This window comes from Lontra canadensis, unplaced genomic scaffold, assembly GCF_010015895.1.
Source record: "Lontra canadensis isolate GAN:19392208 unplaced genomic scaffold, GSC_riverotter_1.0 scaffold73, whole genome shotgun sequence".
NCBI classification, from domain to species: Eukaryota; Metazoa; Chordata; class Mammalia; order Carnivora; family Mustelidae; genus Lontra; species Lontra canadensis.
The window spans coordinates 811,283-825,478 of NW_022631067.1; the positions used below are offsets into that span (position 1 = coordinate 811,283).

At 64.4% G+C, this 14,196-nt stretch overlaps 1 protein-coding gene across 8 annotated transcripts in view; it reads right to left on the reverse strand.

The window, feature by feature from the left end:
* MCF2L (MCF.2 cell line derived transforming sequence like) overlaps nucleotides 1–14,196 on the reverse strand; it is a 121,362-nt gene that overhangs the window by 9,276 nt on the left and 97,890 nt on the right. For all 8 annotated transcript variants that reach the window (XM_032881018.1, XM_032881015.1, XM_032881019.1 and 5 more), the window contains exons 6-22: nucleotides 13,548–13,664; nucleotides 12,911–13,060; nucleotides 12,180–12,304; nucleotides 11,601–11,715; nucleotides 8,551–8,670; nucleotides 8,034–8,225; nucleotides 7,506–7,697; nucleotides 6,894–7,053; nucleotides 6,200–6,270; nucleotides 5,904–5,980; nucleotides 5,360–5,426; nucleotides 4,333–4,448; nucleotides 3,087–3,156; nucleotides 2,036–2,128; nucleotides 1,846–1,938; nucleotides 1,060–1,185; nucleotides 30–251 (exon numbers count right to left, since the gene is read on the reverse strand). In XM_032881018.1, coding sequence (XP_032736909.1) covers nucleotides 30–251; nucleotides 1,060–1,185; nucleotides 1,846–1,938; nucleotides 2,036–2,128; nucleotides 3,087–3,156; nucleotides 4,333–4,448; nucleotides 5,360–5,426; nucleotides 5,904–5,980; nucleotides 6,200–6,270; nucleotides 6,894–7,053; nucleotides 7,506–7,697; nucleotides 8,034–8,225; nucleotides 8,551–8,670; nucleotides 11,601–11,715; nucleotides 12,180–12,304; nucleotides 12,911–13,060; nucleotides 13,548–13,664 — 2,106 coding nt within the window. The remainder of the gene's footprint in view (nucleotides 1–29; nucleotides 252–1,059; nucleotides 1,186–1,845; nucleotides 1,939–2,035; nucleotides 2,129–3,086; nucleotides 3,157–4,332; nucleotides 4,449–5,359; nucleotides 5,427–5,903; nucleotides 5,981–6,199; nucleotides 6,271–6,893; nucleotides 7,054–7,505; nucleotides 7,698–8,033; nucleotides 8,226–8,550; nucleotides 8,671–11,600; nucleotides 11,716–12,179; nucleotides 12,305–12,910; nucleotides 13,061–13,547; nucleotides 13,665–14,196) is intronic.

The window sequence follows — 14,196 nt, forward strand, 5'->3', positions numbered from 1 at the left end:
GCGGCCGCGGCTGCTGGATCCTCACTCACGTTCAGGGACTGCTTGTAGCTGTAGGAAGGGGCCTTCTCGTACCCCTCCCCGCTCTCCTCCCTCTTCTTGCAGAACAGCATGGCCTTCTCGTGCAGGAAGAGGTGCCGCTGCATGGGCTTGAACCTGGCCAGGTCCTTCACCTTGGAGTGGCCCTTCTTGTGGTCTGTCCAGACGCTGAAGGAGCCCTGCATCAGCAGCTTCCCCAGCTCGCTCAGGTTCCCCTGCGCCCGGAACGAACGTGGGGCCTTACACGCCCGCAGCCGAGGAGACGCGCCCGCCTCGGGGGCTGCGGCCGGTGGGACCCCGCTACTGACACTTGGGGAAAGGCAGAACCGTGGAGGTGGCTGGGGGCCGGGGGAGGGGCAAAGGGCGGACACGGGGTCTTCCGGCAGTGAAACTCCTCTTTCCGAGCCTGTGCCCGTGGGTACAGGGCCTTCAGCCTCTGTCCAAACCCACCGGAGGCACACCCTAGGCCTGGGTGGGGATGGTGGGCCGGCGAGGGGTCCTCCCTGTGACGAAGGCCCCTGCTGGGTGTGGGGACATGGGGGGCTGTGCGTGGGGGCACAGGGGCATGTGGGATGTCCTCGTGCCTTCCCTTATTCTGCTGCAAACCCAACACAGCTCTAAAAATAAAGCCTGTTACATTAAATAAACAGGGTGAGCGCAAGTGGACAAGAGAGGCAACAAAATGAGTGCCCTGACCTAATTCGGGGACACCAGGAAAACAGAGTCTGCCCTTCACACCCGCGTGTCCCCTGTCCCCAACCCACGAGCGGCAGCGAAACCAGACCAGCCCTGAGTCCAACGCCCTTGGGGCTCCCGAGCGGACGTGCAGCTCGGCAGGATGACGTCTCCCCAGTGCCCTGGGTTCGGGGACACGCCCCAAGCTGGGCGTCCGTTGGCCCCGAGCCGCCCCAGACACCCGTCAGAACCAGGCTCTTGCCAGCCCACAGGGATGCGCATGCGCAGGGAGCTGCGGCACGGCTCTGCACAGTCCCCGGCCCGGTGGCGGCACACGGAGGCCCTTACGTCGTAGCCGGTGATGGCGATCAGGTGCATGGAGTCGTTGACGGCCTTGAGGATGCCCAGGATGGAGCTCAGGGCCTCCTGCAAGTGCTCGGCCCCCGCGCAGCTCCTGCTGTATTTCAGCATCTCCTGGGGGACGCAGGCACCGTCACACGCCGCGGAAACACGGGACTCCCGCTCCGGCCCTGCGTGGACCCTCGGGACGTGGAGTGTGGCTCCCTGCGTGGCCGGGGAGGCCCAGGAGCCACCCCCGTGCCCTGCCTGTCCCAATGGTCCTGCCTGGTGCTGCTGACAGGGACGCCCCAGCCAGGCGCTCGGCCGGGTCTCGCCACGTCTCCCTCTCCTAGACCTGCCACTCCTTCCCTTCCACACAACACCCACAGACCCGTGATGGCTAAAGGCGTCTGTGCGTCCCCTGGTGTGTGTACTCAGACCCGACGAGGCCACTGGACATGGGTGGCCTCGTGGGGAGGACCACGTGTAGGGCGCCGTGGGGGGTGTGTGGGCACACTGGAGCCCATGCTCCACGGGACAGGGTCGGCCTGACTGTTCACGTCTGGGTCCCGTGACCCCCGACAGCGGCCGGCGCACAGTAGGTGCAGCACGAAGGCCTGCAAAGAGCCAGGGCCCTCGCAGGGCGGGGAGGAGGCTGTGCTGGGACTGCGGCACTCGGGGAGGCTGAGGAGGCCGCAGGCAGGGAGCGGGGACAAGGCCAGTAGGCACAGCGGGGTGGGGGGAGGTCGGCAGGGCACAGCGGGGTGGGGGCGTAGGCGGGGGCGAGCAGCCCACCTTCAGTAGCAGCTGGTACTTGGTGATTCTCTGGACCGGCTTCAGCAGGTAGGAGTCCAGACTGAGCTTGTGGTCCAGCTTCCGCTGGCATTCCTGCAAGCCCAGAGCCCGCCCGGTGAGACCGGCTGGGTCCCCGAGCGAGAGTGCGCTGGCGAGGGAGACCCGCGCCCCCGGGAGGCCCCAGACGCACCTGGAAGAACGGGCTGTCGGAGCACTGTCTCCACAGGCTCTCGGAGCGCGGCTTATTCTGGCAATACTTCTCGTAGATCTGGAACTCCTCCATCTGACCCGGGGACAGCGCGCGTCACAGGGCACACCCGGCCCCCTCCACCGTCTCCCGTGCCGCGCCACAAGCCCACAGGGTGCACCACGGGGCTGCGTCCGTCCCCTCCTCTCCGCAGATCAGCACCACGCCACTGGCGTTTTGCCGTGAGCGTTACCGACCACGAACAGTTGCTGATTTCTACAGAAAGACCCTGCAGGGCTCGGGGCTCCACCGCGTGTGCGCGGAGCTGCCCGCGGGCTTGGTGACACGCAGAACCCCACCGGAGGCTCGGACCCGGCAGGCGTGGGGCGGGCCTGGGAACCTGCGTCTCCGGTAAGGCCCCAGGATGCCGATGCTGCCGGCCGGGGCCCCCACTTTGAGAAGCAGTGACCTCCAGCATGACCCCTCCCCCAACTCCCAAACTGCAGTGAGCAGCTGAGCAGCGGCCAGACGCAGGGCAGCGACAGGCCCCTCCTCCTTCCTCTGCGCTCAGCCCCACGCCGCGTGGACGTGTCTCGGCCTCTGTGTCACTGTGTCGTGAAAATGAGCAGCTTGGCCACACGCTCCCTGCCGCTCCATGCACAGGGCACCGACGGGCCTGAGAGGAACGCCCCGTCCTGCTCCCTCCACTTCTCCCAGCCCGGAAGGAGCTGGACGGCCATGTCAAAGAGGGGAAAGGGGAGGCGACCGTCCCAGGCCCGCTTGCCGGGGGGCTGCTGACCAGGGCGAGACCAGACACAGCCACCAGCTCAAGAAGTCCAGCTGCGCATGAGCCGTCAAGACAGACACGTTCGGATTCCGGTGCTACTGAGCCCATGACCGGCTCAGAGAAAACCGTGTCTCAGGCAGCCCGGGGACATGTGCACTCGGTAACCCCAGGGGTTAGGAGACGGTGACAGGGTCTGAAGTCATGACTGCGTCCCGCGGAAACTTTACAAGGATGGCCCGGCACAGTGCACGTCGGGACAACACGTACCCGTTCCAGGAAGCACCTCCCAACCAGCTCCGGGCAGTCCGTGTAGCTCTGCAGCTCCCTGAGGAACACCCTAGGCGGAGAAGGTTCCCCTTGGGTCACATGAAGAGCCAGAGGAGACACCGGCCACGGATAAATAATGTTATTTCCCAAGTCCCGCTTATTTCTGACCCGGGGCAGTCGGGGAACTGCGAGCCGGGCCCAGCAACCCACGCCGGGCTCCCCGGGGGTTGCTGCGGCAAACTCAGGTTTAATCAGACCTGGCCCCTTCGTGGGTCCCTTCGGGTCGCTGGCGTTGGTGTCCACACAGGAGTTAGAACAGCTACTTCTCTACCGGCCGGACAGGGAGGTGGGCGGGAGCCGGGCCTGCTGTGAGCACCCGCCCACACCCACCCAGCTCTGCAGGTGCGCGCCGCCCGGGAGCCTGGGGTCAGTCCCACCTCGGTGGGGGCTCCCTGGGCTCAGCTCACTGCGGCTTCGAGCCCCCAGCAGCCCAGGCCCATGGCCTGGCCCAAGCTGAGGTCATCTGACCTGTGCCCCCTCCATGGGAAGAGAGGGGTCCGGGGGGTCCAGCAGATGTGTGCCCCCCTGTGAGCAAGTGGGTGACAGGCCAAAAGCATGTGGTCGGACCGAAGTCCCCAGTGCCCCCACAAGCCCAGAGGAGGCTTCACTGTCTGTCCCACTGCCCCCTCCCCCGCCGTGCATTCTGCGTCTGCCTCCGCACGTCCTTTCCCACACACGCACGCAAACTGCCGCAGGCAGCCAGGGGTGGGCGGCTGCAGGAGGGCCCTTGGTACCTCCCCCAAAGCCACAGCGGCCGCTGACAGCGCTCGTGAGGGGAGAAGAGGCAGGACAGGAATGTCTGCCATTGCCTCCTTCTCAAGGACGAACTTGGGGACAAAATGGGCCTTGCCAAGTGGTGTGATTTTGGTGCCACCCCAGAGGGCCAAACGCTGAGGGCCACACTGAGCGGGGCTGGCCACTACTGGCCCGACAGGAGTGGGGGGTGCTCTTGTGTCCTCAAAGCCCCAGCTACTGCCCAGCGGGAGGACGGGCCACCTGTAACGGCCCACAGGCGCCTCCCAGCTGAGCCACTGTCCTGCGGCAGCCCCTGAGCACCTGTCCCTGGGAGGAGGAAGGGACGCTCTCCACCGGCAGGCCACGGCCCGGGCCGCGTGCAGCCGGCTCCCTGTGGGCGTGGTCTCAGGGGCAGACCCCACCGGGCGGGCGTGGTCAGAGGGGGCCTGACCTGTTATGAAAGTGGTAAATTTCCTCCATGTTCCCGAACAGAACGTCCTTCCTGTTCTGGAGACCTGGTGACACGAGGTGCGCCATGAGAGGGTTTTCGAGTTCTGCAGCGTAGCCCTGCGGAGGAGGGGAGAGGCTGGGAGGGACGCCGGGCTCCGTGGACTGTGGCGGGCTGGGCGGACAGTCAGCGGGTAGGGGACGCCTCCCAGGACTTAGAGAGTGAACCCACCACGATGAGTTCATGGACCGTTTCTGAGATGACCACCCAGACCCGCAGAGAAACGGGAGTGACTACAGACGGCGCCATTTTTAGGGGTTGTGAGGGTTTCCACGCTCTGCCTTTCAACCTCTTGACACTCATAACTGGTATAAAGGAGAGAAATGTTATGTGTACTCCGTGATGAATCATTTCAGTGTCTACACCCCTTAACCACCACCCAGACCAAGTTCTAGAACATTCCAGTGCCTACAAGCCCCGAGGCCTCTATTCTGCTCCTCCGCACAGACGGGGCAGCTCAGCTGTTCCTGCAAGGGAATCTCACACCGTCCTGTCTGACCCCTGCTCCTAACACGTTCCTGGTGTCAGCCGTGCTCCCCCGCAGCCACGCTCCCGGGACAGCCACACTCCTGGGGTCAGCCACGCTGCGGGGTCAGCCACGCTCCCCACTAAGCTACGCTCCCAGGTCAGCCACGCACTGGGTCAGCCACACTCTCAGGGTCAGCCATGTTCCAGCGTCAGCCACACTCCAAAGTCAGCCACGCTCAAGGGTCAGCCCTGCTCCTGGGTCAGCCACACTCTGGGATCAGCCATGGTCCCAGGTCAGCCACGCTGTCTTCCTTGTTGCTGGAGCAGGTCCCTGTGCCGAGGCAACCACATCTCCTCGTCCCTGGTCCCACTGATGGATGAGTTCTTTCCAGCTTGGGGCCGTCTGAGTAAAGCTGCCGCCCTCCTCTCACGCTCTCTGTGTAGGGAGAGCTAGCCTACAGGCTCCCGGGGGCGCCTCTGCCGGTCCCCCACGCAGGCTCACCTCCAGGACACAGAGCAGCTCTTCCACGTAGACACGTTCTGTATCCAAGAGCTCGTTCATCACATGCCTGTGGCCAGAGATGTGTTAGAGCTGGAAGGGCACAGAGAGAAGCCCCCCAAGGCGGGATGCATGGGGAAGAGGAGGGGTCAGGAGAGAAGCAGCACCGGCCCGTGGTGCGGTGAAGTGGAGCCAGGGGCGGGTCAGGGCGGTGAGCACGGCTGCACATCTGTCTCCGGTGAACCACACGGTCTCGCCACTGGGGGCTTGAATGGGGGTGGGGGGGGGACCAGCCATTTCAATCACCAAAATTCTGCCTAAGGATCCAGGGACAAAAGGCTTTTCTAGGGAAAACCAGCTCTGTCTTGGCTCTGGACGTGGTCTCACCAGACAGACCCACGCGTGCCCACATGCGCTTTGTGACACCCACGTGGGGGTGGACGTGTACAGACCCCACCCCATTGGGCCAGTTGATGTTCAGACCCCCCGTGGCCAGAGGCCGAGATCTGAGAGGGTCTCACGTCCCGTACCCGGACCAGACACTCACCTCCGCAAGATGGCCAGGCTCTCCTCCTCATCCCCTGTCGAGCTGCTCCGGCCTGGCCGGCTCTCGCTCATCTCGCTCTGGGGAGAGAACCACACGCGCTGCCTCTAGCGTCCAGACGCGAGAGGGTACGGCCCTACGACCTGACTTCAAGGAACCCACCCTCACTTCTGCTGGGTGGGGAGCTGCGGTCCCACGCAGGGACGATCCCACGGCATGGGCCGGGCAAGGGAGCTGGGGGGCGGGACTGGACCAGAAGGAGAGCCACCATGGGAGTGTGGCCTGGACAGTGGCCTCACCTTGGCCCTCCTGTAGGGCCCTCTCCGGAGCCCGCTGCCCTCAGAACTGTTCTCAGAGCCTCTCCGGCTGCCTGGTTTGGGAAGAAAGGAGGAAGGAAGGTGTCGCTTCATATCTTCCTGCCTGCAGGGGAAAGGCCGCACCTGGGAGCTGGGAGTGCCTGGCACTGTTGCAGAAACCGGAGCAAGCCCCTGTCCCCCCCAGGAGGGGCACGGAAGCCGAGGAAACGCGGAGCAGAGGGAGGCAGGTGGGAGACCGGGGAGGGAACATGGAGCTGAGGCTGTGCACACACAGGACCCGGACCCCCCGGGCCAGGGGCACGGTCTCCTCTGATGGGAGACACGCGCTGTGGAGGCGGTGGGCGGGAGTCGGCTCTCCAGGATCTCACCACCTTACGGCCTCCTTGTCGAAGCCCCGATGTGGACAGCAGGCAGAGGCTGCCGCAGAAGGGGCTCTGGGGAACGGCGTGGCCACTCGCTCGGCCTCGGAGGAGACCACGAGGAGTTGGGGCTGCGGGGGCTTTGGGCCGCGGTCGGAGAACTATTCCGGCAACAGCACCGAGGACAGACAGGCTGAGACAGACGAGTCCAGAAAGAGCCCCGTGATGGCTAGCAGACAGCACGCACTGGGCACGTGCCAATAACACTTTATTCACAAGGGCCCGCCACGGCCTGGAAGGACAGCGACAGCACACACCTGGAGAGGGGCAGGGTGATTTCGTGAGTGCCTCTGGCCGGGGGGCCACGGGCTGCACGGGCCGCATCTGCTTGGCCGCCAGCTTCTTCAGGCTGGCCTGTCTCCGGTGGAACATCTCCTCCATGCCCTCTTGCTTCTGGAAGACCTTCTGCACGTGCTCCTGAAGGGACAGGGCGAACAGCCCCGTGAGTAAGAGACGCCGCCAGTGTCAGAAGCAAGCCCTCCTTTGGGACTGGGGCACAGCTGCCGCACAGCAATCCTGCACTTGAGCGCTTGCTGCGGCTGGGAGACGTGGGGCGGCGCGGACGTGGACGGTGGACTTGGGGTGAGAGTCCCCTGGAAGGGAGGGACATGAGGCTGCCACGGGTCTGAGGACAGTGGGCCGGGCGGGAGTGGGGCCCCGGGGTGGGCAGGGCCCGCAGTGGCCGCTCCAGCAAGAACGCGGTCCTTGCAGGGAAGGACCCTGGGGGCAGGAAGACCGCCCTGGAGGAGCCGCTGCAGGAGGAGAAACAGCCGCATGACTGTCCAGAACACTCTGAGAGGTCACGGCAGGATTCTTCCGCACACCCCGGAGAGACTCCCCACTGTCGGCACGGGCCCGGCTCTGCTCACCATCAGGTCTTTCGTGAGGATGGATTCGTAGTCCTGGTAAATTTTACCGAGCTCCTGGATCTTATTCTCTGCGCCAGTCTCCAGAAATTTCTCGATTTCCTGCAGGGCTGCCTCGGCGCCATCCTGGGACTGGCACTTGTCCACGGGCTGCGAAGCCAGCAGGTAGATGCCCTGGTCGCACCATTTCATGGACTGGACACAGCGAGCGTGGCCGAGGGAGAGAAGGGCACCATCAGAGGCCGTGTCCTGGCGGGCCCGGAGGCGTGCTCTGCCTGGCCTCCTCCCGGCCACCCTGCCCCCACCACCCTGACCTGGGACTGCGAGAAGTGCCAGCCCACACGGGGCCCGGGCGGAACGCGTTCCCACGGAGGCCATGCAGGAAGTTAGCCACACCTGGCTTTGGTCCTTGGGAAGAACCAACCGCCAGTGGGGGCAGGGAATTCTGGAGAACGGGCCACCGGGACTGTGGTCGGCGGGACTGTGGTCCGCGGGGATGGAGCCTGACGTGGGGTGGCAGCGGGGTCTCACCGCTTCCAGGAGGTGGTGCAGCTCCAAGGACTTGTTGAGTAACTCCCTCCGCCGCTCCACCTCGGCCGTGAGCTGCTCACACAGGTGCCGGAGCTCGTGGCACTTGGGGCGGATGGAGTCCACGGCATAGTGCTTGCTGGCGATGAGCTGCTCGCCCTCCAGGGACAGGCCGCGAGCGCGCTCCACGGAGGCCTGCGGAGACAAGCGCCCAGACGTATGGCTCAGAGTCGGTCGGTGAAAGCGCACAGCCTTCTGGGAGGGTCAGCGGGCCGGGGGTGGGGGTGGGGAGGTGACAGTGGGAGGAGTCTGCGGGGGCGGTGGTTGAGAGTGGGAGGGGTGGGGGGTGAGAGTATGAGGGGTCGGTGGGGTCGGGCAGCGGCTGTGCTGCCCTCCCTCGGCTCTGGGACGTCCTCCATCGGATGGCGAGAGAGCCCCCTGCCCCCGCCTGCCCAAGTGATAGCCCGGTGCCCTGAACACCCCCGACTGCCCACTGCCCACACCCGCCCCACGTGCTCACACTCGACTTGTCCTCGAAGCTGGCGAGGTCCTTCAGGAGGTGCTCTGCGTGCGCCCGGCTGTTGCCCACGTCGGTGAAGGTTGCTATCTTCTGGGCCAGTGCGTCTAAGGAGGCTTTGACCTGAGACACAGGAGGGGCGGGAGGCCCGGGTCCAGGTCAGGCATGGAGGGAGGAGAGAGGAGCCAGGCCCTCCTCGGGAAGCGGGGCAGAGGGACACACGCTCAGAAGTCACAGCCTACGGGGCAGCTCTCCCGTGGGTGAGAACAACGCTCTTCCTCTGAGCCTGGGAGCGAGGCCCGATGTCCGCTGTCACTGCTCAGCCAGAGCAGGGCGGCCGCGCCTACACAGAGAAGCGGCGTCGCCAGCAGCCAGACGATGGACAGGCGGGAGAGGGGAGAACCAAGCTGTCCCTGTTTGCACAAGACCTAATTGTCTATGTAGAAAATCCCCCAAACTCTGCCAAACTAACAGAATATAAGTGAGTTCAGCAAGCTGTCGGGATAAACACACGAAAATCAGTTGTATTTCTCTGTACAGCAAGGAGTACGCAAACACCAGAATTAAAACCACCATCTACAGTTGCTCAAAAATGAACGACTCGGGTGTAAAATCAAGCCAACCCCCACTGAGCTGGTCTGAAAAGTGCCGAACGGTGGCGAGGAGCCTCGGAGCACCCGGGGGACGGACGCTGTCGACTGCAGGGCCGACGTGGGAAAGACGGCGACGGGTCCCCAGAAGCAGATGGAACACCGTTCCTGTCAAACCCAGCAGAACTCCGTAGATCTAGAAAGACTGTTTGAAAATGTGTGTGGAAAAGCAGAGGAACCGGAGGAACTAAGATGATTTGGGGCGTGAGAGGCGGGGGAGGAAAGGCCCACCTGGCCTCAAGTCCAGTGCACGGCCCGAACCGTGAGACGGCGTCGACGGACGGACGGGCCCGAACGGATCCGTGCCCCCGGTTCTTGACGAAAGGGGAAAGCAGGCAGCCTTTTTGACAAAGGCCGCCAGACACCCAGAGACGAAAAACCCAGCCGTGCCCTGACTCGGCCCACGCGTGGGTTAACTCAGAACGGATTGTGGGCTTAATCGAAATCGAAGATGTCACAGAGGAAAAGCCCCGGAGAACATACTCGGGACCGAGGTTTTAGGATCGATGCCAGAAGGATGATCCTTCACAGAAAAACCGACAAAGTGGACTTTATCGAAACGACAACCTTTGGCATCGGAAAGCCCAGCCGAGGATGGAGAGACGCGGACCGGCTCAGGAGCAGCTGCTCTGGCCTCACACCTGACCAGGACTAGGAGCCAAATCCCAGCCGTGCAACACCCAAACCCAAACCCAAACCAAGATGATCCAGTCAGAAAATGGGCAGCAACGGGAGGAGAGGCTTTTCCCCTAGATGGACCGCGGACTGGGGAGCCAGGAAGGCGGCTCCACGTCACCGGCCGCAAGGGGGACGCTCGGCAGAGCCACAGCGAGAGTGGGGCGTCGGCAGCAATGAGGGCGCTGAGAAGCCGCGCCCCTCCCGCCTGCCGCTGGGCGCACGAGGCGGCGCTCCGGGAACTGGTGGCAGCTTCTCAGCCAAACGTGCGGCCACCACGACCTACGGTCCCGGGTCTAGCGTCAGAGAAACGACAGCTATGCTCACACAAAAAGCCGGATGGGACGCTGGTGACAGCTTTTTCACCACAGCCAAATCCTGGAAACAGCCCAGATGTTCTGCAACAGGGGAAGGGTAAGCCGTGGCTCCCCAGCACCCCAGGACCCTGAGTACCCAGCGGCAACAAGAGTGAACTTGCAACACCTGCACTGACTCTGCAGGGAGCCAGGCCCAGAGGGCTCCCCACTTCTAGAACATTCCTGAAGTGACGGCATATGGAGACAGAGTAGATCAGGGGTTGCCAGGGCTTCAGGAGGAGGTGGGGTGGGAAGGGATGGGGCTCAAAAGGGGGATGAGGGTTCAGGAGGGGGAGGGGTGGGTGGCGTGGGAGGGAGGCGTGTCTACAGTAGGGAACCCGGGTCTGCGCTGGGACAGGACATGCCGTGTGCCGACCGCGTCAGCGTCAGCCCTGCGACGCTGAGCTCGTCTGGGGAGACGCGTCTCTGTGGGAAGCCGCCCGAGGGTCTGAGGGGTCTGGCTGGGTTATTTCACAACCACACACGAGTCCGCCGCTGGGGGTTTGTCGTGAGTCTAGAGAGCCTTCCTCAGCCCCCCGGAAGGAGGTGACGCAGGACTCGCCTCTCTGCGGGTCGCACGGGCTGGCTGGGGTCACCTCTCTGCCCAACCAGAGCTCCTGCACGCGTGTGCTACCGAACAAATCCCGTGTTCCCCGAAAGGTGACTTTCAGGACTCTGGGGACATCGGGACGCGTGGTCCGCTCACCTGGCCTCGGCCACAGTCTTGTGGCCACGTCACACTGCACTTGGGGTCCTTATTTCTCGTGCACTTGGGAGTCCCCCCACCTTGACAAGAGGGACCAGGAGAAATGTCATTACATGGCAGGACGAGGACACGCGGACAGCTTGGCACGCTCCCATAAATAATGATCAACGGCTTTGGCGGAGTCCCATCCAGACTGACACCATGGCTGGCCTTATGCCTGTGCGTCACCCCGGTATCACCTGTGTGTCACCCCCTTGTGTCACCAAGTGTCACCCCCACAGCACCCCTGTGTCACCCCGGTGCGTTGCCCCCATGCGTTACCCCCACAGCCCCTGTGCTACGGAGCCTGCCCGACTGTTGCTCTCGGTTCTGTGGGCCCGGGGCTGTGTCAGGTGCGCAGCAGGCGCAGGACACCGGGTGAGGGAGCGCACAGACGGCCCCGGGACCGTCCGCCGGGAACGCGGAGGGCAGCGCACGCCGACCGCAGACAGCGGAACCTGCTGGGGCAGCGGCTCCCGGCCACACGTGTCGGGGTCTGGTCCCGCCGGGTCTGGTGGCTCGTGTGGCAGACAGAGACCGCCGACCGCCACGGTCACCTGGGCAGCTGGGCCGCCGCGGCTGGTGGATCTGGGCCACTCGCCAGCTGCCCGCGCTCCGGCCACTCACCTCGCGGAAATCCTGCTCGAACTGCCGCAGCTGCAGGCACTGCCGGAGCTTCTGCTCGTGCTTCGCCCAGAACTCATCGAAGGCGGCCTCGGTCTCGGTCAGCTGGTCCAGGAGCCTGGGTGCCGGAGAGGCCGTATCGGAGCGGGTGCCTGACCTGGGCTGTGGGCTCCGTGTCCATGGCCTGCCACCCCTCTGCCTCCCCTCTGCGCACTGCATGTGGGACTCGCGGGGACGACCTGGCCGGGGCCTGGTGGACGGGCTCCCCGCAGAGCCGCTGCCCCCGCACCTCACGCCCGGGGGCCGCCCGCACCCCTGGGGTCCGCGGCAAAGGGCCGGGCAGAGTGGGCAGTGGTTTGGGTTTCCGTCTGCTGACGTCCGCTGGAGGCGAAGGGGGCATCGAGCCGACATCCCCTCACCCCGCACCTGCTTTCTCTGGGGTTTGGACGGCAAGTCTGTCCGCGGTAAGGACACGCGGCGCCCTTGCTTCCCGTTAGGAGGAGGAGATGGGGCCCCTGTGTCCTCTGTTGCCCTGTCCTCAGGCCAGGGCCTCCTGCTCCCGCCCCCGGCCAGGGCCCTCACCTCTGCACAGTGGTCTGGTTGTCTAGCTGGTCCTGGTTCAGGCTCTGCTCCCCGCACTTGCCCAGAGGCTCCCTGATGTTCTCCAGAAGGCTCCGCCCCTCATCCAGTGCCAGCTTCATGTCCTCCTGTGGGAACAGCACAGCGCCCGGCACCCGGGCTCACTCCCATGTCTCCCATAGAGCTGCCGAAGGACGGCAGGCGTCCAGAGACTCCTCTGGCTGTGGCCAGGACACAGCGAGGGCTACGGGTCACTTGGGGGCAGCGGGAGGAGGTAAGAGACCAACAGGAAACCGGACCTCTACGTGCCTGCTTCCGTGGCGTCCTCACTGCCAGAAGCGAGGGGAGTGCGGGTTCCTGGGGGTGGGGCCAGCCCTGACCCAAAGCCACGGCCCGCCCAGCTCAGGCTCCCTGGATGCCGCCCCCCCAGATCAGCCCGCTGTCCCCCACCTGCTGTCTGGGAGGTGTGGGCAGACACCCGGCCTTGCTTGTACTAATCAGCAGCAGAAGCTCATGGCCAGCGGCCCGGCCGTCTGGACAGCAAAGGAGCCGCTCAGAGAGAGGCTACCGGCTTCCGGCTGCTCTCAGACCCCACGGCACTCAGGCCGCGTGCAGGAGAGGGAACTTTCAGTCCTCAGAGAGCTCGCTGTGCTTTTGACGTGGCCACAGGCCGGTCTTGCCCGAGGCATAAGGGGCCCCTCCCCTCCCCCATCTCCCACAGAAGCCACACGTACCTTCGCTTTGTCCTTCTTCTCCGTGTGTGCGCAGAGCACCGAGTTCGTGGACGGCACGTCGTTGGGCAGCTCCGTCTCGGCCAGCTCGGTGCCAAAGGATTGCAGCATCTGAGCCGTCTGCTTTACCATGAGGGCGAAACCTTCGATCGCCTTGAGAAGAGGGGGACCGTCACTGGGCTGTGCACTGTGTACCCTCCTGCTGCCCGGAAAGCAGGTGTCTGGCGCGGAGCCCACGGGGGGCATCCTGGGGCAGAGGCGGGGCCCCAGCCATCCTGACCTGCATCAGCAGAGGGGCTCCTGAGCCCCCAACTTGTCCAGAAACCTACCGGGCTCTGTCTACACGGGTCCTCCTCAGCTAGAGTCGCTCTACGCTCCGTCTCCCCCCACCCCAGGGGCTGTCCTTTCTGTCCGGTCTCCGAGCCCAGAGAAAACCCCACCCAGACTCGTTACTCATGTTGCTGCTTTAGATGACTGAGGTCCACTGAGACCATCTCCTCATTCTTGGGGAACACAACTGAGGTTGCTGGGAACACGTCTTTGGAAACGGCAGCGTCGTCATGCAAAATCTATCCGGCCGATCAGGTCGGGATCAGGGAGACGTACAGCCCACCCTGCATGCGGCTGGCCGGGGACTCACTGTGCGGTGACACAGCCACCTGGTGTGGCAGTAATCCAGGGTCCCGCCCAGGTCCTCGGTGAGCTGGGACTTGTCGATGTAACCGTGTAATTCTGGTACTGAGCTCAGCATTATGACCTGGAGGACAGAAGCCGCCCCCATGAGGAGACCACCCAGCAGATGGGGAGGGACGATGCTCTCCCGCAGGTCACGAGCGGCGGCTGCGTGGACAGGAGGCATCTGGCTTTGGGCCCAGGCTTAACTCCTGCTCTACCCCTCCCGGGCTGGCCGACCAGTTCTCGGGGCCTCAGCACGCCCTGGGCTGTGACGACTGAAGTCAGCATCGAAGGCAGGCATTCGAGCCCCGACGAGAGCTGGGCTCACAGCCGACACTAGGTGTCCCGCAGGCGCTATCAGCAACCTGGGGGGCTCCTGACGGTAACTGAGAGGGACTCCGCCTCGAAAGGACGTCGGTTTGTCCCTATGCCCACAGAAACCCAGTGGGGTCACCGCAGGCATTCCAGAGTCTGGGCTGTGCCCTTCCGTGGGACCCAGGACGCTCTCCCCATGGACTTGTCTCTCGCTTGCCCTTTCTGGGACATTCTGTCCACGAGTTCTGGATCAAGGCACAGATGTTGCTTTGTAAGCTGTGGGACAGACGCTAGCAGAC